General features: G+C 41.6%; 1 protein-coding gene, 1 long non-coding RNA gene and 1 pseudogene across 2 annotated transcripts; 1 reads left to right on the top strand and 2 right to left on the bottom strand.

Moving 5' to 3' along the window:
• Positions 1 to 886: 886 nt before the first annotated feature.
• LOC111524405 lies at positions 887 to 1,655 on the bottom strand (annotated as a pseudogene).
• A 641-nt stretch (positions 1,656 to 2,296) lies between these two features.
• On the top strand, positions 2,297 to 9,587 carry LOC111524409. The gene is made up of 3 exons (XR_002725778.2): positions 2,297 to 2,624; positions 6,197 to 6,374; positions 9,235 to 9,587. It is a non-coding gene; the product is annotated as an uncharacterized LOC111524409 (long non-coding RNA).
• Positions 9,588 to 9,684: 97 nt separating this feature from the next.
• CNEP1R1 (CTD nuclear envelope phosphatase 1 regulatory subunit 1) lies at positions 9,685 to 21,251 on the bottom strand. Its single transcript, XM_023189590.1, has 6 exons — positions 21,113 to 21,251; positions 20,009 to 20,080; positions 16,771 to 16,844; positions 13,072 to 13,181; positions 12,590 to 12,644; positions 9,685 to 11,345 (listed from the first exon to the last, which is right to left on the bottom strand). The coding sequence occupies exons 1-6, from the start codon at positions 21,135 to 21,137 to the stop codon at positions 11,304 to 11,306; spliced, it is 378 nt and encodes a 125-aa protein (XP_023045358.1). The 5' UTR covers positions 21,138 to 21,251; the 3' UTR covers positions 9,685 to 11,303.
• Between the last annotated feature and the right edge of the window lie 1,260 nt (positions 21,252 to 22,511).

Genomic DNA, 22,511 nt, shown 5'->3' with positions numbered 1-22,511 from the left:
TCTCCCTCTGTCACCCAGGCTAGGAGTGCAGCGGCATGATCTTGGCCACCGCAACCTTTGTCTCCTCAGCTCAAGCGATTGTCTTGCTTCGGACTCCTGAGTAGCTGGAACTATAGGTGTGGGCCGCCATGCCTGGCTAATGACCTCCATGTTTAATATCAAATGATCAGTCTCTAGGGAATATGGAATCAAAGGCACGGAGACAGAATCCATACTTTGTTTGGGGAAAAGGGGGATAATCTTTGTTCAAACATAAGATTATGTTGAGACATTTAGTCTCATCTACAATCCAGTCCTAACTATACCAAAATAAAGTCTCAACCAACTCTGATTGGTTTTTCTCCTTTAGGAATTACATAGTATACAGTGATTAGACAGTGAGGAAAATAAAGAAAAACAATTGAAAATATATGAAGAAACAGAAACATGAGATTTCTCATAAGGCCCTGGATAAAAAAAAAAAAAAATTACCAAAAGACCTTTTAAAAATAATCACTATTTGTGAGCTTATTAATACACACAGATCATCTTTTTTTTTTTTTGAGACAGAGTCTTGCTCTGTTGCCCAGGCTGGAGTGCAGTGGTGCATCTCGGCTCACTGCAACCTCCACCTCCTGGGTTCAAGCGATTCTCTTTCCTCAGCTTCCCAAGTAGCTGGGACTACAGGCATGTGCCACCATGCCCGGCAAATTTTTGTATTTTTAGTAGAGATGGTGTTTTGCCATGTTGCCCAGGCTGGTCTTTAACTCCTGACCTCAAGTGATCCGCCCACTTCGGCCTCTCAAAGTGCTGGGACTACAGGCCCAGCCCATCACTTTGTTTAAACAAAGTGATAGGTCAGGTGCATGCCACTATACTCCAGCCTGGATGACAGAACAAGACACTGTCTCAAAACCCCACCACCCCAAAACTAATTCATGCTAACTTACCAAGAAAATAGTAAACAAACCAACATTTTGAACATTTTTACTAATTGTCATTTCTTGTGCTAGTGTTTCTCTCTCAAAAATATGCAAAAATACCACTACAGGACTATCCACCTGTCTCCACCTCTTGCAGTCTTGGGACCAGGAAAGAACCTGGTCCATTAATCTTCAACGTAGATGTCCCTGCAAAGGGCAGGTGCATGCAGCTGCCAGTGACATTGGGTAATTGAGATTAGTCTGTCAGGCTCTGGATCAGGGACCTGAATTCTTTGCACACCAGGGAAACTCTGGCTCACTTGCACTTGTATTCTTCCAATTAATGCTTTCTCTGCAAGGGCTTCCATTGGACAATGAAGAAAATGTGCTAACATTCGCGTGAGTTGCTTCCTCTCATCTATTTCTGCTGCCATTCTGCCATTGTAATCTCCTGGCAACATACATGCATCCATCACTTTAGAAAGCCTTTCTCCAGGTTCTTTATCTGCTATTCTAGTAGAGATACTTCTTGGTCTACAGCAGGCAAAAAAGCGATCCTCTAGTGAACTGCTGCATCACCCAAGGCTGCATGTTCTAGATTTTATAATGCTCTCATGAGATTTAGAGTCTGTGGTGGTGGCTCACTTGCAGATCCCAGAGAGGAAAAGTTTCATTTTCATTCATCTTTATCTGTCTATAAATTTACTTCGTAGGCTTCTTATTGCCTCACAGAGCTTGTTTAATTTGCTCTAATACATTACTTCATTGTTTCTTGTTTGTTTGCTTGTTTGTGGTTTTTTTTGAGACAGAGTCTTGCTCTGTTGCCCCGGCTGGAGTACAGTGGTGTGATCATGACTCAAAGCCTCAACCTCCTGGGCCCAACCGATCCTCTTACCTCAGCCTCCCAAGTAGCTGGGACCACTGGAGCACACCACCATGTCCAACTGACTCTTTTTTTTCTTTTTTTTTTTTAGAGATGGAGTCTATCTGTGTTGTCCTGACTGGTGTCAAATTTCTGAGTTTGAGTGATCCTCCCACTTTGACCTCCAAAAGTGCTGAGATTACAGGCGTGAGCCACCATGCCTGGCCTCTAAATACATTGTTTGCACAAACAGACCTTTCTTCCCAAATAGACAACAGTCTTCCAATATGCTTCTTCTTTTTTTTTTTTTCTTTTTCCTTTTTTTTTGTGAGACAGAGCCCTGCTGTGTTGCCCAGGCGGGAGTGCAGTGGCTCCATCTCGGGTTCACGCCATTCTCTTGCCTCAGGCTCCCGAGTAGCTGGGACTACAGGCGCCCGCCACCGTGCCCAGCTAATTTTTTGTATCTTTAGTAAAGACGGGATTTCACCGTGGTCTCGATCTCCTGACCTTGGATCCGCCTGCCTTGGCCTCCCAAAGTGCTGGGATTACAGGCGTGAGCCATCATGCCTGGCCTCCAATATGCTTCTTACAACTCTCATCAGTATCATTTGAAACATGCTTAAAAGCCTCCGCTATGACTGGTGCAAATCTTTTGTAAGCTCCGGCCCCTTCCTTTTGCTTTGTATTTTAGTAGAGGCAAGGTTTCACCATGTTGCCCAGGTGGTCTCACTGGCAAGGTGAGAAAAGTAAGTCTCCTGTTTGGCTTTGCTCTCTGCAGCTCCAGCTACCACGCAGTGACCATGGGCCTGGGTGCTTGCTGTGGTGAATGAGCCATAGGGACCAGGTCTACATGCTCTGCTGTGAGTTGCTCAACCCCAAGCGCCTGCTCCTGCGCCCCCTCAGAGAAGACTGACATCCCTCCCACCCCACATTCACGCCGTCCCACACTGTGGGGTGACAGGAGGAGAGTTTTGTTGCCCTCTCGCAGCCTTGCCCCCTCACCCCACCCTTTCCACACCCTCAGTACCACCCTGCTTGGTAGGATTTAATCCTAATACATATTACCCTAAATCCCATCTAACTCATCCGAACTTTGGAAAGTGACACACCTTACATGGTTGTGATCAAAACCGGCATTAACTTCTTTTGCTCCAGTGTGCCAAGATATCCTTTTGGGTTTTTTTGTTTGTTTGTTTTTGAGACAAGGTCTCACTCTGCTGCCCAGGCTGGAGAGCAGTGGCGCCATCATACTCACGGCAGTCTCAAACTCCTGTGCCCAAGCGATCCTTCCATCTCAGCCTCTTGAGTAGCTGGGACTACAGGCGCACACCACTATGCCTGGCTAATGGTTTTAAAAATTTTTTGTAGAGATGAGGTCTCTCTGTGCTGCCCAGGCTGGTCTCAAACTCCTGGTCTCAAGCGATCCTCCTGCCTTGGCCTCTCAAAGTGCTCGGATTACGGGCATGAGCCACTGCAGCTGGCCAAGGACATTCTATTTACTTGAAAGTCAACAAAACAGCCGGGCATGGTGTCTGGTCTGGAATTCCTGACTTCAGGTGATCTCCCGCCTTGGGCTCCCAAAGTGCTGGGATTACAGGCATGATCCACTGCACCTGGTCAGTTTGATGGTTTTTGATAAAGCTACATGCATAGGCAGCTCATGACCCAGCAATTTGACTCCATGGTATTCCCAAGGAAAGTGATGTATCCACGCAGACTTGTACATGATTATTCATAGAACCTTTATGAATTATAGTCCCAAACTGAAAACAACCCAAATGCCCATCGACCTGTAAATGGATAAACAAAGAAAGGAGCAAATTGCCAACATGTGTGTTAACATAGATAAAATCTCAAAAGCATGTTGACAAAAAAAAAAAAATTCAAAAGCATGTTGAACAAAAGAAGCCAGAGACAGGATTATTGTACTGCATAATTATACTATGATGTCATTTGCATGAAATTCTAGAAAAGACAAATCTACAGTGATAGAAGCAGGACAGTAGTTTCCCAAGGCCAGGAATTGGGGGATGGGACCTGACAAAGGAAATGTTTAAGAGGATAACAATATTCTGTGTCTTGCTCGTGGTGATTGTTACACAGGGGCCACATTTACTAAAATTCACACTGTACAGCTTAAATGGATGCATTTCATTATATGTAAAGTTGTTTTTTATTTTTCTTTTTTTTTTTTTTGAGACGGAGTCTCACTCTGTCACCCAGGCTGGTGTGCAGTGGTGCAATCTCCCCTCACTGCAACCTCCACCTCCCAGGTTCAAGTGATTCTCCTGACTCAGTCTCCTGAGTAGCTGGGATTACAGGCACATGCCACTATGCCTGGGTAATTTTTCTATTTTTAGTAAAGACTGGGTTTCACCATGTTGGTCAGGCTGGTCTCAAACTCCTGACCTCGTGATTGTGATCCACCTGCCTCGGCCTCCCAAAGTGCTGGGATTACAGGCGTGAGCCACTGCCTCTGGCCAAGTTGATTTTTTTTAAAGCCCACAGAGCCGTCTCTGTTTTGATCAGTTCCCCAGATTCATTGTTTTCTCTCTTTTTGAGTTTCGCTCTTGTCACCCAGACTGGAGTGCAATGGTGTGATCTTGGCTCACTGCAACCTCTGCCTCCCGAGTTCAAGCAATTATCCTGCCTCAGCCGCCCGAGCAGCTGAGATTACAGGCGTCTGCCACCACGCCCAGCTGAGTTTTGTATTTTTAGTAAATATGGGGTTTCACCATGTTGACCAAGCTCGTCTTGAACTCCTGACCTCAGGTGATTTGCCTGCCTTAGCCTCCCAAAGTGCTGGGATTACAGACATGAGCCACGGTGCCCAGCCTCCAAATTCACGGTTAATTTTAATGGGTTGTACTCCCTATTTGGAGAGCGAGCTTCTTGCTGATGGTCAGTATTTATTTATTTATTTATTATTTAATTTATTTATTTTATTTTTTTTGAGAGCAGGTCTCAGTCTGTTGTCCACAGCTCGCTTCAGTTTCCTGGACTCAATCAATCCTCCGGCCTCAGTCTCCTGAGTAGCTGGGACTACAGACATGCGCCACAATACTCAGCTAATTTTTTTGTATTTTTTGTAGAAATGGGGTCTCACCACATTGTCCAGGCTGGTCTGGAACTCCTGGGCTCAAGCGATTCTCCTGCCTTGGCCTCCCAAAATGCTGGGATTACAGGCGTAAGCCGCTGCGCCCAGCCAGTCACTATTTATTGATCCCTCGATATGTGCCAAATGCTGGTCTAAGAGCTTTGCATATATTAAGCTACTAAATCCACCAGCAATACCACAAAATGTCAATAGCCCCATGTTAGAGATGGGAGAACTGAGGCACAGAGAGGGCAAGCCTCTTGCCTAAGAGCACAGCACATGATTCGTAAGTGACACACGGAATTTAACCTACATGGTCAGGCTCCAGAGTTTAGTTTGTAATAACTGCAATACGCTGTCTCCTACTGAATTTGCTGATAGATACCTAAGAGCTAGTAAATTGAGGAAATCAAAGTTTTAATTAATAGATAACACCAGGTAAAAGGAGGAACATAGTAAATGACTAAATATGAGAGCAGGGGAAAGGTTCCCAAATTGGTCAGTATGCTTTCTATACCTGTTTGCCCACTTGTGAAATAAATTACTCCATCTAGCAAACTCACACTTAGGCACCTCACTGAGAAAAAAGTATTTCATGTGCATACACAATTTAAAAAGTTAAGGGCCAGATGTGGTGCCTCATGCCTCTAATCATAGTACTTGGGGGGCGGGGCAGGAGGACCGTTTGAGTCCAGGAGTTGAAGACCGGCCTGGGCAATATAGCAAGACTCAGTCGAAGAGAAGAGGAAGAGAGGGAAGGGAAGGGGAGGGGAGGGGAGGGAGTCTGGAAGGAAGAAAGGAAAGAAAAAGAAGGAAGAAAGAAAGAAGGAAAGAAAGAAAAGAAAAGGAAAAAGAAAAGAACAGAACAGCAGGTTCTTGCCTTCTCTAGAATCCCAAGCCCTCTATGGGAAGTAAACAGTCCAGCCCCTTCTGTTTCTCTTGTTGTTATCTCTGTATTCCCAAATGATAAGCTATCACTCTTTCTAATTTATCAGTATCATGTGTTATCTCTTGACTTGCTGGTCTGATGGGTAAGGTCTGATAGGTAAGCTCTCCAAAACTCTCTCCTCCATTTCTCCTTTGCCCAACAAAATTGTACCGGAATTCTCTATTACATCAAATCACACTACATTTCTAGGACAATGCAAATTTTGCTCACTGCTGAACTAAGAAGCCCACTAAACCACAATTCCTTCCTCTGTTCTTGGAGTTAGTAATTGCCTTTTTTTCTTATCCTGGTTTCCCATCAATTTGTCATTATTTTTTCCCTAATGTCCAACATCTTTGTCTGTCGCTGCATACATTTAAACATACCCATTTCACTGTCTTCCCGAGGTCTCCTTCCGAACCCTGTGCTGTCATCAGGACTGGGTGCTCTCTCTCTAAGGATGCGTTGTGGCTTGTGTGCTGGAGTCCCATTTCCTGTGTGGCTGTTAGCACGTGAAGAGATGGTAGTGATGTTCACCGTGATAATGGTGCTGCTTTATTGTGGAAGCTTTCAGCGGAAGTCACTGTACGTCATTTTGTTATCTCTCTCCTTTTTTAAAAAAATTTCTGTACCCATCCATCCATTAATTGTATGTCATTTATTGAAAATGTATTCCATATGCATAAATTGAGGTCACATATGTAATCAGATAGAATTCGGAAACAGGGATTTCAGAAACCTAGGTCCTAGGTTATGAAACTGCTACTATTCAAGTATCCTTTTCTGGATCTCAATTCAAATAACCCAACTCTAAAGGATAAGTTTATGAGACAGCTGGAGGAGTTTAAGCAGAATATTTGGTATAAATTTGCTACAAAGTTATTAGCGTTTCAGGTATGATACAGTGTTGTGGTTATATGTAAAATTTTTCTTAACTTTTGGAGATAGTTACTGGAATATTTCTATATCAAGTGATGTCTGTGATTTACTTCAAAATAATCCTTTGTGGGGGTGAGGGAGCAAGTTGAAATAGGGTAGGCTGAGCATCTCAAAACTGAAAATCAAAAATCTGAAAAACTCCAAAATTCAAAACTTTTTTTTTTTTTTTTTTTTTTTTTTTTTTTGAGACAGAGTCTTACTCTGTTGCCCAGGCTGGAGTGCAGTGGCACGTCTCAGCTCACTGCAAGCTTTACCTCCCAGGTTCAAGCGATTCTCCTTCCTCAGCCTCCCAAGTAGCTGGCATTACAGGCACCTTCCACCATGCCCGGCTAATTTTTGTATTTTAGTAGAGACGGGGTTTCACCATGTTGGTCAGGCTGGTCTCAAACTCCTGACCTCAGGTGATCCACCTGCCTCAGCTTCCCAAAGTGCCGGGATTACAGGCATAAGCCACCACGCCCAGCCTATTTTTTTAATATTAAAAAAATTCCCCACTTGCCAAAGTTGACCTATCATTTGCCTTCTAAGAGGTTTTTGGGTAAGCCCAGGCACAGATTGTTTTTTAAGGTTTTATTTCCGATTCCACTTCCTGAACTCTAGTTCTGGGGCCCACATATCTCATCTGAGCTACAGCAGCCACTCCCAGCTGGCCTCCCAGGTCCTGCCCTGTCAGTCATCACAAATGCATATCCAGTTGCCACTTCCTTAACTGAAAACACTTTGATGGCTTCCCATTGCCCTCGTGAAATACCATGTTCTGGTTCCTACTTCTTCCCGTTTTCTCTCGTCACAGCCCCCTCCCCGGCAAAACTTCTCCCCCTGCTGGCAACACACACCAGATGTTTGCTAATCACCTACTTTGGAAAGGCTGGTCTGGCTGGGTCCTCTTCCCATGGACTCCTGTAGCATCTTGCATCTTTACTTTCCGTAGCACTTAAACCACATGGTAACTGCTTGACCACTTGACCACTGGTCTGTACTACCCACCAGATAACAAGTTCTGAGGTTCTGAAAGGGCAGAAATTCATTTTGCTTTTTTTTTTTTTTTTTTTTTTTTTTTTTGAGACAGTCTCGTTCTGTCACCCTGGCTGGAGTCCAGTCACACAAGTCATAGCTCACTGCAGCCCTGAACTCCTAGGCTCAGGCAATCCTCCCACCTTAGCCTACTGAGTAGCTGAGACTGTGGGTGTGTGCTATGCCCAGCTAATTTTCTCACACATTAATAACCCAGCAAAACATTTGCCATGTAAATGGGAGTCTATAAAGTGATGAACACACTTTAAAATAGGGTAACAAATATCCTTTTATTTTTCTCTCTCATACAGTCAGACTGGCATAGCAGGTATCAGTGGTACACTAAAAACATCAGATTTTAACGTGTTCCATGATGAAGCAGACAAGATGCACTTCCTATCTTTGGTGGGAAAAAAAGAAATTATACTTACCCTTTGTAAAAGCATAAAGTTTAGAGTCTGAAGAGTAAGACTCAAATTTCTATGGTTTCAACAGGACAGGGAGCGAGAGACACCTCAGTTGCTGACGGCAGGGCATTTGTCAGGATTGTTAAATCTTTATAAAATGCCAGTCAAGATGGCTAGTTCTAAATGAAAAAAGAGCGTCTCAAAAAGCAGCACTATCAGATAGTCATGAGCTTGAATGTTTTCAGAGAGGCTCCTCAGGAAGAGGAAAACACCGAACACCATTTTCTGAGTAAGGCCAAATATCCTCTTTGCCTTTAGTCGAGTTTTCAGGAGTTTGCTTGGTTCAAAAGATTAGGTGAAATTTCCTCATGGTTATCTCAACTAAGATGTTGACTTTGGGCAAAGTTGTAACAATAAGGGTTTTTTTTTCCCCCCTTAAAGATTTGGGTTAACAAACTTACTGAGGATTGACTCTGCAGCTAGGCACTATTTAAGTGCTTTACATGAATTAACACTTTAAGACTTGAAATAAGCCTGGAAGATTAGCATTATGCCTATATCCTATATATTATCTCAATGTACCAAAGAAACTGGCATTATGCCCATTTAATAAATGAGGAAACTAAGGTTGCATAATTTAGCTAGAGTTACAAAACTACCAAGTAGCAGATCTGAGATTCAAATCCAGGCAGTTTGGCTTAACAGTCTACATTCTTAACAGTAATATTATAATGGCTCTTGAATAAATTCACTTCACACACATATGTAAAAATCCATTCAATCTGAGTCAGAGATTTGGATTTTGGTGCTGGCTCTGTCTTTAGTAAGTTGTGGGGATTTCATATAGACACTTCGCAAATCTGAGACTGTCTACCCCACCTGTAAAATTAGATGATTGGATTCTATCAGTGACCTCCTAACAACGTGCGAGAAGGGATGAGAAGGTAAGAGGTGGTGGTTAGACACTAACGTCACAAGGATCTTTGGACCATTCCAAATGGAGACTCTTTAGGAAAATGAGTTGTTCTGCTAGAAGTTAAGGTATGAAAAGTCTCTGGACTGTAACAGATTGTTTTCTTTTGAAGCCCATGGAATCCAAGTAATGTGGCATCTGAAGTTCCCTCCAAGTGCATGCAAAGACACAGGTGGGTTTTCCTAGAGGAGGAGTCAAGTCTTTTATTAAACCCTCAAAGGAATTCATGACTCCAAAAAAGATGAAGGGCCTATGAAATATTTCTTCAGCTTTATGCTCTTGGAGGAAACTGGCAATCCAAGTTTGTAAAGAGCAATATGACAAAACCTGTATTTCCTGATTAACAGCCAAGTGTTATTAGACTATGATGAATAAGACATATTAAAAGTAATCATAACCTGATAAACTGGGTAGCTACACATGCTACTTGAAATTTGCTGTCTTGGACACAGAGCTAAAGTAAAATATCTCATCTGGAACTAGCTTATATCTGATACAGACAACATGTTTTAACATTTTTTTCAGAGTTACAAACTTACAATAAACCAAAGAAAAAGTTCAATCATGAGTTATATATAAAGTATTTATTTTTTATGCACATATTTACCTACAAAATTTACAGAAAATAAAACAAAGCAGAATATATAGAATACCCTCTTAAGACTTCTTAGGAGCAGAGGGTTTTATTGCTGCAGTTCAAAGAATAAAATTTTATACATGTGAAAGCTAAGATGAACACATTTAAATGGCAGCCTTGTTAAAAAGTTTTTTATCCTGTTATTGAATTTTCAGCTTTATGTTAAATGAAATTTAAAAGATTGCTCATGAAATAATTTAGACCTTTTCAAAATCTAATAAACAGGTAAAAGGCACCTCCAGTACTTTAAAATATTTACAGCAATCTCAATAGTTTAATTTTAAGGGCTATTATAGTACATGTGGCTATTATGCATACACAGTATGTCATTAACACTCTCTAAACAGTGAGAATTGTAGACTCTAGTTTGTGGCACTGCTCCCAAGTTATTCTGGTGAAGGTGTAGAATGATCAGTTATACCTGTGCAACACTAGTGTCACAGCCTGTCTACCACAGCGTAAAATCCAGTTATCTAAAACAGTGACTATCAAATTCCCAGACAATACATAATTTATCAGTAGACTTGTATATTCACAAGCCTTTAGGGTATTTTAAAAATTATTAAAGAGGCCAGGCACGGTGGCTTATGCCTGTAATCCCAGCATTTTGGGAGGCCAAGGCAGGAGGATCACAAGGTCAGGAGATCGAGACCATCCTGGCCAACGTGGTGAAACCCCGTCTCTACTAAAAATACAAAAAAATTAGCCGAGCATGGTGGCATGTGCCTGTAGTCCCAGCTACTTGGGAGGCTGAAGCAGGAGAATCGCTTGAACCCGGGAGGCAGAGGTTGCAGAGAGCCAAGATCATGCCACTGCACTCCAGCCTGGCGACAGAGCGAGACTCCGTTAAAAAAAAAAAAAAAAAAAAAAAATTATTAAAGCAATATAAAGGATATTTAGCATTTAAATGAAAACAATGAACTAAAAATAAAACCACAATAGTTGGAGTTCAATATCTAGTTTGACAAAAAGTGTTTCTCAAAACATCTATAATTTCTTACAACATAATGGAGAGTTTTCCTCAGTCTAAGCTGAATCCACTGTTTTTCCTGCAGTATGATTAGAAGTGTAAGAATGAAAGGCACACATAATAGCCAGTTTTAAAGAGCTGTGGGGATGGCAAGCAGATGTTCCTGAAATACCGGTGCAGGAGAACAAAGTCCACACAACGTTTTCCTCTTTGTTTAACATTGGCATTGATTGGCTATTTACAGTAGTTTGCAAAAATACATTATAAAAACTGAATGAGGTTCTGTTTCTAAGTTTAACTTAGTAACATACATACATACTTCATCTGCAAAAATCTTTGCAGGATCTGAAGTACTAAAGTGACACTAATACTGAAACACAGGTAATCAAAAGTACCAAAGCACTGATAATGAGTCACCATCATCAAGATAATCCAGGTAAATATTGCACACTTCTTGTCAGTTGCTGCTATGACCTTTACATATCCAACGCAAAAGGAATCCTTTATGGCTTTTTGCTGTATCACTTATTTGAAGAAAGGCTATTTTAAGTCCCATAACAATGAGTGAAGATTGTCATTGAACATGAGGCCTAGGTTTCAAAATTAGTTTTCCTGTCTGTAAAAACGAAAAGACAAAATTTTTTCAATACACAGTTCTAGTAAAAATAACACTGCTTATTTATAAACCTTAAATGGTATGTGCAAGGAATAAGAATGCTTCTCTATAGTCAAGACTAAACAATTAAGTTATGCTTTCAATGCTTTGTGTGGAGCTTCCTTCTGAGCTCTTTATTTTAAAATACTACATACATCTTTTTTTCTCCTCTTTTCATTTTTTGTAGAGACGGAGTCTTGCTATGTTGCCCAGGTTCATCTCAAACTCCTGGACTCAAGCAATCCTCCCACCTTGGCCTCCCAAAGTGCTGGGATTACAAGCGTGAACCACCATGCCTGGCCTCCTTATTCTAATTTCTGTAATGAATAGGTATTATTTGTTTAATGACTTTTTAAAATGAAGGCTAAGACACTTTTATAAATAAAATAAGCAAATCAAAATAGAAGCTACCTATCAAAATTGTGCGACACCCTTATTATACACTGGTACATGATAGTTTTTAATTTACTTAAAGACAGGGTCTCACTGTCGTCCAGGCTAGAATGCAGTGGTATGATCAGAGCTCACTGCAGCCTCAAACTCCTGGGCTCAAGCAAAATTCTCCTGCCTCAGCCTCCCAGGCAGCTGGGACTACAGGTGTGTGCCAACCACCTGGCTAATTTTTACATTTTTTGTAGAGATGGGGTCTTGCTAATGTTGCCCAGGCTGCTCTCAAACTCCTGGACTCAAGAGATCCTTCTGCCTCAGCTTCCCAAAATGCTAGGATTAGAGGCATGAGCCACCATGCACAGTCTCCCATCATCTACTTTTAAAAACACAATAGGTTCATATGTCCATAGTCCACAAATTAATCTATGACTCTATTTACAAATAACATATATAGCATATCACCTGATAAATAATAGTAGTTTATAAAACCAGTATCTGCTGAGCCATTTTTGGTCAATAACAACCAACCACTGTACTTTACTGACTCTAAGATGCATCAGTTATAAGATGCATCATGATTTTATGCCATTAAGAAAGATTGTCAACTCTCCCAATTTGTCAGATCTGATTGTAAGATAGATCTCAGTGCCAAAGATGTTAAATGTAAAAGATTCTTAAAATCAGTGCTCTAAGTATATTCTCATTATTCATTCCACAGAGAAAATTTATTGCTAAAAAAACGTCTACCTTTCTAAAGCCAAAGATTTCAGTGTTTTCATGCAGGTTTATAATTTTCTAACCAAAAAAATACTTACATCATCACAAGACATATTGTATTCTGCTAATACCGTCCGACATCGAGCAGCTATACTGAATACATGTAGTCAAAGGAAAATGTCTTATTTCAAGAGTAAGCTTTATGTTTTTTTTTTTTTTTTTTGAGACAGAGTCTTGCTGTGTAGCCCAGGCTGAAATGCAGTGGCATGATTTCAGCTCACTACAACTTCTGCCTCCCGGATTCAAGCGATTCTCCCACCTCAGCCTCCCAAGTAACTGGGATTACAGGCACAGACCACCACACCTGGCTAATTATTTGTATTTTAGTAGAGATGTGGCTTCACCATGTTGCCCAGGCTGGTCTCGAACTCCTGAGCTCAGGAAATCTGCCCACCTCGGCCTCCCAAAGCACTGGGATTACAGGCATGAGCCACCGTGCCCAGCAAGAGTAAGCTTTTAACCGTTACCTACATCAAGAAAGCACTTCAGAGAATGAAACTTAATCCTTGGTAAAGGATACATTGATGGTGCAACTACTCTCTTGTGTATTCCAGCAAAGAACAAGCCTATTAGAGTGATACAGCTAATGGTGAAAAATGGGTGATTCCATAATGATGTGAAGAAGGACACCTGTAAAAGAAGAGTTGAAAATATAAAAATGTTAAAAATCTTAGGATGGCTGATTCCTACCTCCCCATTTGTACATAAATATATATAATTTTTTTTTTTATCATCTAAACTGTGAGGATTTGAAGACTTCTAATAATCTTAGTTCTGTGTTGCTGTGTTGTAAAAATAAAAACGTGTATAGACTTTCTGTCTTCTATAAAGATAAATATAGCAGTATTCCCTCCATCCATTTCAAATACTTGAACTATTACAAATTCATTCCTATAATCAAAAAACAACCGTATCAAAAATATTTACTGAACTCTGCATAGAACGAGTGACGATGAGGCCTCTGGTCTCAATGAAAACACAAATCAAACATGATTTAGTTACCTTCCCTGTTTTTTTTTTAGAGACAGAGTTTCACTCTTGTCACCCAGGCTGGAGTGCAATGACACGTTCTCAGGTTACTGCAACCTCCACCTCCAGGATTCAAGCAATTCTCCTGCCTCAGCCTCCCAAGTAGCTGGGATTACAGGCACCCACCACCATGCCTCGCTAATTTTTGTATTTTTAGTAGAGATGGGGTTTCACCATATTGGCCAGGCTGGTCTTGAACTCTTGACCTCAGGTGATCCACCCACCTCGGCCTCCCAAAGTGCTGGGATTACAGGCATGAACCACCACGCCCGGCCTACTTTCGCTGTTACAAAGCTTCCTTAGAAGAGTTGAGCAAACTGCCATTCATAACCTGGTCCCAGTCTAATTTTCATCTCCTGCCATATTTCCACACATATGCTGCCTTGTTTACTTCTCTCCCTACACCTGGCTAACTCCTACATAACCTCGTAACACTCAATTCCAGCATCACCCCTTCCTCCCTGCAGAGGCAAAAAAACAAATTTGGTTTTGAAGCTACTGAGATCTAAATGACTACAGGACATTCAAGAAGGGAAAAACGATTAGTAGCTATCCATAAAGAACTAAAATGAAAGAGAAAGAAAGGGCTGATTTCAGATCTGGACATATCAAATGATAGCAGAAAACAGGCCAATCCACAAGTCTAAGAATATGTAGAGGGACAAGGGTCCAGGATCCATGACTGGAACAAGAGTAGGCACCGAAATGGAAATGTCGACTGGGGACGCAGAGAAGACAAGCATTTAGAGCCTGGGTAGAAAGAAATCAAGTGGATTAGTAACTAGATGGGAGCAAGAGAATCAAGTTACACACATCCCCACTCCACTCTCACAGCAGGAGATGCGCAGCTACGTGTTTCAAGACAGAAGCACCAGGTATCAGATGGCCCAGCATGGTACTGGTTACAGAAGTTTGTCAGATGAAGAAATGAGTCTGAAAATACCAGGAAAGAAGCTCCCAGAAAGATGATGACCCAAGGAAAAGTTAATATTCCAGAAGAATGTCTTCTTCAAACCTCCGAGGACAGTTTCTCACAAGCCAGCTCTGTTGTGTGTGGCCTGCACCAGGTTAGCATATACAGTGCTTTATGTCTTCATTTTAATTAAGCCATCAGTTTCAGCCTTCCTCCCTCCGTGGCAACATTCCAGTGCATCGAAACAGCGGTTCTCTCCAGGCCGGGCAGTCAGGTACTTCCTGTCTGCCATATTCTTTCTCTCCCTAGGTTCTTCCAGCTAGCCACTGGCTCCTGAGTTTGCAACTCTTGCTACAAATACAATTGCTGGTTAAAACTCTTGTCAGGTTTGGGGTTATTAAATACTGAAATATAAAGAGTCAACCCTTAGGTGAATAGTTATATTCTTACCTAATTTAGAAAATTGTATTAACTACATAGTTTTGGGCCTATTTCAAATTACATTTAATTTTGTGTTTTATTAAGATCTCAACTAGCTGTAATCAGTTTATATTTTTTCCAATTAGAAGTCAGACTCATTTCCCAAGATGGATCTTTTTCAATCTTCTTGCCAGCCTCCTTCCACTCTTTCCCTAAAGATGACTACCAAATGCAGCCTTAAGATCAGATTTTTATAAATGAACACACAAGAGAGTTTGCTGTCTGCCATAAAAATCCTCTATTAACATAAAATTCCATCACCAATTTCCTCTTGCCACCTATCCTTTTATATATCTCCACCTCAGCAGATAAAGTTAGGGAGACTATGTGCAAAATAAACCTCTCTGGCTGTCTGAATTGCCATAGAGACTGATGACAAAAGCCTTCTCTTAGGTTTTTCTTCTGTAAAACAAATACAAATAGAGCTACTGAAAGTAACCTACTTGGTTAATTGCAGCTTAAAGTGGGGAGGGGATTTTTAAGATTTGTGAAAATTACATCATTACTCCCTAAATAAAACTGCACTGGGGGAAAGAAACTTCACTGAAAAATCAGAGACTAACTACTTCCCTAATAAAAAAAAGCCCTGAGTTTGAAATTAAGGCACAAGTTAGTAGAAAGAGGTGGAAATGTGAGAAACATGCTATCAGCTTTCATCAAAGGATGCTTCAAGGAATAACATTATGAAATCAGTTATTGCATTTGGTATAGGGATATTTTTGCACAGTGCCCAATGGGAGATCCCTCAGTGTTTTCTATATTAAACTTCAGGCAAGAAATTTTTTTTCAGACATAAATGTTGGGAAAGAAAAGCTTTGCTAGCCCAAGGAACTGATATATGTGTTATCTTACAGACAATGAAAATCACATAATTAAATGTGACTTCACTGATTAGGTAACTCAGAGACTAATTTATAATCCAATTTTGGCAACTGTGTTGGGCTACATGGCCTATACATCAGTGAGCTGGTTTCCTTTCTGGTTTTGACCTCATGGTCCAACTTGTTTTTATCTAGTCCTGACTTTTTATTATAATTGTACTTTGCTATTTTATCATATGTTTCCTGTAAAGTCATCTCCAGTGCTTTATGGGATGTAGAAAGGTACTAACAGAGATAACTCATAGAAGAAAATGTTATTTTATAATTTTTTTCTCTCCCTCTTTTTTTCTGAGACAGGGTCTCGCTCTGTCACACAGGCTGGAGTGTAGTGGCACAATCATAGCTCACTGCAGTCTCAATCTCCTGAGCTCAAGTGATCCTCCCACTTCAGCCTCCAAAGTAGCTGGGTACAGCATGCGCCACTACACCTGGCTGATTTTTAAATTTTTTGTAGAGATGGGGTCTTGTTATATTACATTGCCCACGCTGGTCTTGAACTCCTGCCTTGGCATCCCAAAGTGTTGGGATTCCAGGTGTGAGCCACCATGCCTGGCCTATTTTAGAACTTTTAAAAGCTGGCACTGATGACACTCAATGAACAAAGCAGAATGAAGAGAATACTCACACTGAAGTAAAAATGAGAGATATATAAAAAATGTAAAAATGATAAATTCAGAAGTGAATGACAAATAACTAAATGTCTAAGAAATAATAGCATCTCTTAGACCTTTTCCCTGTAAAGACACTTAATTCACAACAGCCAGCCAAAATCTTCCTTGAGCAAATTAATAAAAGGCATATTTTTAATACGACAATATCACTAGTAGTAGTGTTTGAATACTTTATCATTAACAAAGCACTACAATATCCATTATCTCATTTAATTATGCTAATGATTTTAAAACAAAACTTCTACCTTTTGTGTCTCAGGGTCTATTAACCAGTTCCAGGCACCAGTAGCTGTACAGACAGATACCACTATAAGAAGCACTGATGAAAGATAAACACGAAATTAGTAAGCAAATACATACTTAATATGTGATACTATCACCAGAAGTTCCTACTAAATGACAACCAAAGAATACAGCACTTTATTAAATGGAAAATGCACTAACTAGACTCAGGAATTAGGAGGCTTGCCATATGGCTTCGAGGAATTCTCTTAAACATTGTGAACCTTAGTAATTAAGGATACTGTTTCTCTTATGATTTGGTTAGAACTTATGAAGATCAATGAAATAAAAAGTAATTCGATGGTGACACTTCAGTAGAAGAGTCTATGCTATGTAACGTTCACTGTGCTTAGTGAAGATTTTGCAGATCTTGTAAACTCAAATTAAAAAAACAACAAACTCATTTTCTACTGTAAAGAAACCATCAAAGACTCCTTTTTGAATGCACTGAGAAGACTGACTAAAGGATTTTGCTTTGCAGATGACTGCCATGGTTACATTAAAGTCAGTGCAGGAAGTATGGAGCACACCAGTTAGTATCGGATTTTCTTTAAGGCACTTAAAGGTAGGGTAGAAATTACTGCCAGTAAAACTCAGAAAAGGTCTTTGTCTCCACTGAGCTAGCATGATTTTAGAAATTCTAAATAAATCGTAAGTAACACTTAAGAATGGTATTAGTAAAAAATAATAAAGGGGCATCAAGACCCAGTTAATATTCTGGAGATGATGACCGTTGCCTGTCTTTCAGTTAGGATGCATACATTTTTCAAATGTGGAAATCCAGTTTCCAAGAGCAACAGAAATATAGCAAATATAGAAAAACAGGATCAAAATATCAAAACTATGTTCTGAACTCAGAACAGACTTAACTCAATTTCTTACAATTCTGTATTTGCAGAAATACACGCACCATATTACACATGTATGTTTTAAAAAAATAAGCAAAAGCAAAATCAATACACTAGAAAGGACCTCATACACATGCTTTATTTGGCTGTTCAGAGAAAAAGTAAGTATATTTATATCACCTTTTATAAGATAGGGCAGTATCATATACATTTTAAAAGATATTCAATTAACAGTGAAACATAGGTTTTGGGGATAATTCCTAGGTAAACCAGAGAACCTAGGAAAATCATTACCTGTAAATTCTGACCAACCAGAATTCTCACAGCATACTAATAAAACTTTGCAAATAGATTTAATAAAAATTACACAAAAAATCTTGCCAGATCCTTAGCTTCAATAGTGCTTTTTTGGTCCAGCAAACCGATTTACGCTTTGAAATAAAGTAAATCCTCAATGTGTGCTACTACACTTCCTTCTTGATAGGAATTAAATTTAAATAATGATCATCCAAGAAATTAAAACTATTTGGCCCGGTGTGGTGGCTCACACCTGTAATCCTAGCACTTTGGGAAGCCTCACCTGTGGTGAGGAGTTTGAGACCAGCCTGGCTAAAATGGAGAAACCTCGTCTCTACTAAAAATACACAAAAAAATTAGCTGCACGTGGTGGCAGGCACCTGTAATCTCAGCTACTGGGGAGGATGAGGCAGGAGAATCACTTGAACCTGGGAGGCAGAGGTTGCAGTGAGCCGAGATGGCGCCACTGCACTCTAGCCTGGGCAACAGAACGAGACTCCATTCCAAAAAACAAACAAAAACTATTCCAAACACATACTAACAAAGCATTTTGTTTGATGATCTCATGGTTCCTATATTTGTCCACATTTCCTATATATTTCCATGGGCAAGTAATCACCGTTCAAATTATATTTTGTAGCACTCATGATACTTATGAATAGATACTAATAATGTGAATTTCTTTTCTAGGTCAGACTTCAAAGCAGCAGTTATGCTTTGTTAAAAATCAACTAAGGGTAATTTTGTAACTTTTCCAAGTATACATTAAATAACATGACTTTACTATTTTTTTTTTTTTTTTTTTTTAAAACACGGGGTCTCCCTCTGTTCCCTAAGCTGGAGTGCAGTGAACACAGCTCACTTAGCTCACTACAGCCTCAACCTCCTGGGATCAAGTGATCCTCCCAAGTTGCTAGGACCTCGGGGTGTGCCACCATTCCTGGCTAAATTTTTTTTTTTCTTTGAGTAGAGATGGGGTCTCTCCATGTCACCCAGGCTGATCTCAAACTCCCATGCTCAAGCAATCCTCCCGTCTTGGCCTCCCAAAGCACTGGGATTTTTTTTTTTTGGAGACGGAGTCTCCCTCTGTCGCCCAAGCTGGAGCGCAGTGGCCGGATCTCAGCTCATCGCAAGCTCCGCCTTCCAGGTTTATGCCATTCTCCTGCCTCAGCCTCCTGAGTAGCTGGGACTACAGGCCCCCACCACCTCACGCGGCTAGTTTTTTGTATTTTTTAGTAGAGACAGGGTTTCACCGTGTTAGCCAGGATGGTCTCGATCTCCTGACCTCGTGATCTGCCCGTCTCGGCCTCCCAAAGTGCTGGGATTACAGGCTTGAGCCACCGCGCCCGGCCAGCACTGGGATTTTTATGCGCGTGACTCCCTGCGCCCTGCCAATAGGAGGATTCTTCTTACTAAAATTTTATTCCAATAGTTTGTATGCAAATTATAAAACTGCCAAACGGGCTAGTGAAATTTTTATTAGGTATGTCTTTATCAAAGTTGTAATAGTTATTTAAAAATTTAAATATTTTTATTATTTATTTATTGAGACTGGGTTTTGCTCTTGTCGCCCAGGCTGGAGTGCAAAGGCGCAATCTCGGCTCACTGCAATCTCCGCCTCCCGGGTTCAAGCGATTCTCCCACCTCAGCCTCCTGAGTAGCTGCGATCACAGGCGGTGCCACCATGACCGGTTAATTTTGTATTTTTTCAGTAGAGACGGGGTTTCACCGTGTTGGCCAGGCTAGTCTTGAACTTCTGACCTCAGGTGATCCGCCTGCCTGGGCTTCCCAAAGTGCTGGGAATACAGGTGTGAGCTACAGCGCCTGGCCAAAAATATGTTTTTTTAATGCAAAAACAAAAACAACCACACGACACAAGACTGTCCTTTTGGGAAGGCCAGTTACAATTTCCTTTTCTTAAAAATTTCTTCATAAGGCATTGTTCACAATGTTAAATAAATTTATGCAAACATTTTACATAAAAGCAAATCATTCCTACATAAGGATAAAATTATCAATTGTTAGTTTTCCCTTAAAATAACATTCAGGAACTTACTTCTCCAACGTCCAGTAGCAGGTTGCAAACAATGAATATATTCAGTAAGTCTCCTCTCAAAAGCCTTGAGATCTAGGTAGAAAGATGTCAATTTTCCAATTAGCCACTCTTACTCGTCTGACGAAATGTCACACAGTATTTACCTAACATTAAGACAACACGTGAGATACTCTTAACTGCTTCAGGTCTTACACACTAACTTCCATGTATCACTCCACTGTTTATTTCATTTACTACGACAGCTTTTTAAGCACTTAACAAAAACATTAGAGTTCTTTAATTCCAATTTCTCATATAAGAAAACTTGCTGATTCACTTTTAGAAGCTTCATAAAAATCGTATGGGGAGAAATTAAGCAGCTGCCTCAGCCAGCGCCAAAAGCGAACATTTTCAGGGTTGCAAATAAAATTAAAATACAGTTTTAGCTCTCCGGGAATCAAGAACTTCCTATTAGAACCACGTAGTGCCTAACATCAAAGTCTTCGAGGTCTACCTGACTGCAATTACCCGCCTCCTGTTTCCAGCTCTTATATTTAATTAATGGCTACGCTGTCTGGCCTTACCAGACTTCTTGACACTGATAGCGGGTGGGTGTGGAAAGACATTCCCCTTGCCCCCTCCGAAGGGGGTACAGGTGATCTTCGTGGCGCCCAGGCAGCGCCTAGTTCTAGAAGACAGGGGCGTCTAAGCTGCTCCGAGTGGTGTACTTTAAACTTTAAAAAACCGAGCAGCACTTCCTAACCTTGGCAGTTACCGGAAACCACCGTAGGAATCAGGGATACAACTCGCGGGGCTGTGAGAATGAAATGAAATGAATTAGCAGGCTGCAATGCACGGAGTGCAAGTGTCTGCCAATGAATAGAAAACCAAAATAGTAGCTGGCGAGGAGCTCGACCCTCTAGGCTTGTGGGGACAGAGGGAGCTGAGGCACCGCCCCCCCGGGTCCGGCCAGGTACGGCTGCCTCCGCGCCCCCAAGCTCCGGGCCCCGAGCTCCATCCTCTGCGGCCTCCTCCCGGGGCGGGGGTCTTCACGACGCCGGCCCCTCAGGAGCGCCGCCAGCTTCCGAGAGGAGACGTGGGACAGGCCCGGGCGGCCCACCCTACCTTCCGCCTGCTCCAGCGAGTTCATGTCTGGCGGCAGCTCAGCTCACCGCCGCGGCACCGTCCGCATCGCAGCTTCCGCGGCCCCCGCCCGGTCCGCAGCGCCAACTCCCACCTCCAACCGCTCCCCACTGCCCCTCCCCGTCGCACCGCCTCTTGCCTATACCCGCTACGCTCATTGGATTCCTCTACTAGACCACCAACTAAGACGGCTTTCTATTGGCTCTCTCTTGCACCGGCCTCGGAGCCTAGCGTTGGACGGTCAGCCGGAGGGACCAAGAACTGCCTGCGGCCAGGCGAGCGTAACGCTGGCGCCGCCTCCTGCCGCGGGGAGGAACTGCAGCCCTCCGGAGCCAGTTCGTTCATTCATTTATTCCCCGTTCGCCGCTTGGTTCTTTCATTCCTCAAATGTTAATTGAGCGCCCACTACCTTCCAGGCATTATTCTGGTCGCTAGCGAGGGTTACAGAAATCAAAGAGCTGGTTCTGTCCTCAAGGATCTCAAGGAGTAATGAAATCTGTACAGAACTAACTAGAACCCTAAATAACCAGCTTCCTTAATTATGGTATCCTAGATAACCAACTCCTTAAGTAAACACTTCTCTCTTGGTTACTTTCTTCTCACATCACCTAACTTTCATAATTCATAAATGAGGCAAAGTTTAAGCCCAAATACCTATAGCTTAAGAAGAGAGCTGTAAGGGTTTGACTACATTTATATTTGATCACAAGGCCTGCTTGTTCATTTATTGGTGGCATTCTTTCGTTCAAAACCATTTTATTGCCTAACATGCTAGACACTGTATTGATACGGGTATGAGCCAGATAGACAGGATTCCTGCCCACAAGGAGGAAGGGTTACAGCAGGCAACAAACATGCAAATAAGAAATTTATTTCAAATAAGAATATTTCTGTTAAAATGGAGATCCTGGCCGGGCGCGGTGGCTCACGCCTGTAATCCCAGCACTTTGGGAGGCTGAGGCGAGTGGATCACTTGAGGTCAGGAGTTGAGACCAGCCTGGGCAACATGACAAAACCCTGTCTCTACTGAAAATACAAAAAAATTATCGAGGCGTGGTGGTGCATGCCTGTAATCCCAGTTATTTGGGAAGCGGAGGCACGAGAGTCACTTGAACCCAGGAGACAGAGGTTGCAGTGAGCCACTGCACTCCAGCCTGGGTGATGGAGTGACACTGTCTCAAAAAAAAAAAAAAGATCCTAAGACTGATGGACTAGATTTTTTTGTGGCAGTAACATACCAACTTATAAACAAGACCTAAGGTCCTGCCAGGCAAGGGTTAAGTCACTCACCCAGACGCTTAAAGAATAAACTATGTTCTAACTGCCACAATGTTCGTTTTTTTCCTCTAGCAGCTAAACAAGCAATATTAAAACAATTGCA

This window comes from Piliocolobus tephrosceles, chromosome 17 (genome assembly GCF_002776525.5).
Source record: "Piliocolobus tephrosceles isolate RC106 chromosome 17, ASM277652v3, whole genome shotgun sequence".
NCBI classification, from domain to species: Eukaryota; Metazoa; Chordata; class Mammalia; order Primates; family Cercopithecidae; genus Piliocolobus; species Piliocolobus tephrosceles.
This window is presented reverse-complemented; position numbering and strand designations above follow the sequence as displayed.

What these genes read in the sequence shown, in the direction of transcription:
- CNEP1R1 (XM_023189590.1), bottom strand. Translation starts at nt 21,137, where the DNA reads ATGAACTCGCTGGAGCAGGCGGAAG. An exon ending in TGCTACTGGACGTTGGAGAA is followed by an intron (nt 16,845 to 20,008) that starts GTAAGTTCCTGA and finishes ATCTTTCATCAG; the next exon opens with TGCTTCTTATAGTGGTATCT. An exon ending in ACAATATGTCTTGTGATGAT is followed by an intron (nt 11,346 to 12,589) that starts GTAAGTATTTTT and finishes TCGTTTTTACAG; the next exon opens with ACAGGAAAACTAATTTTGAA.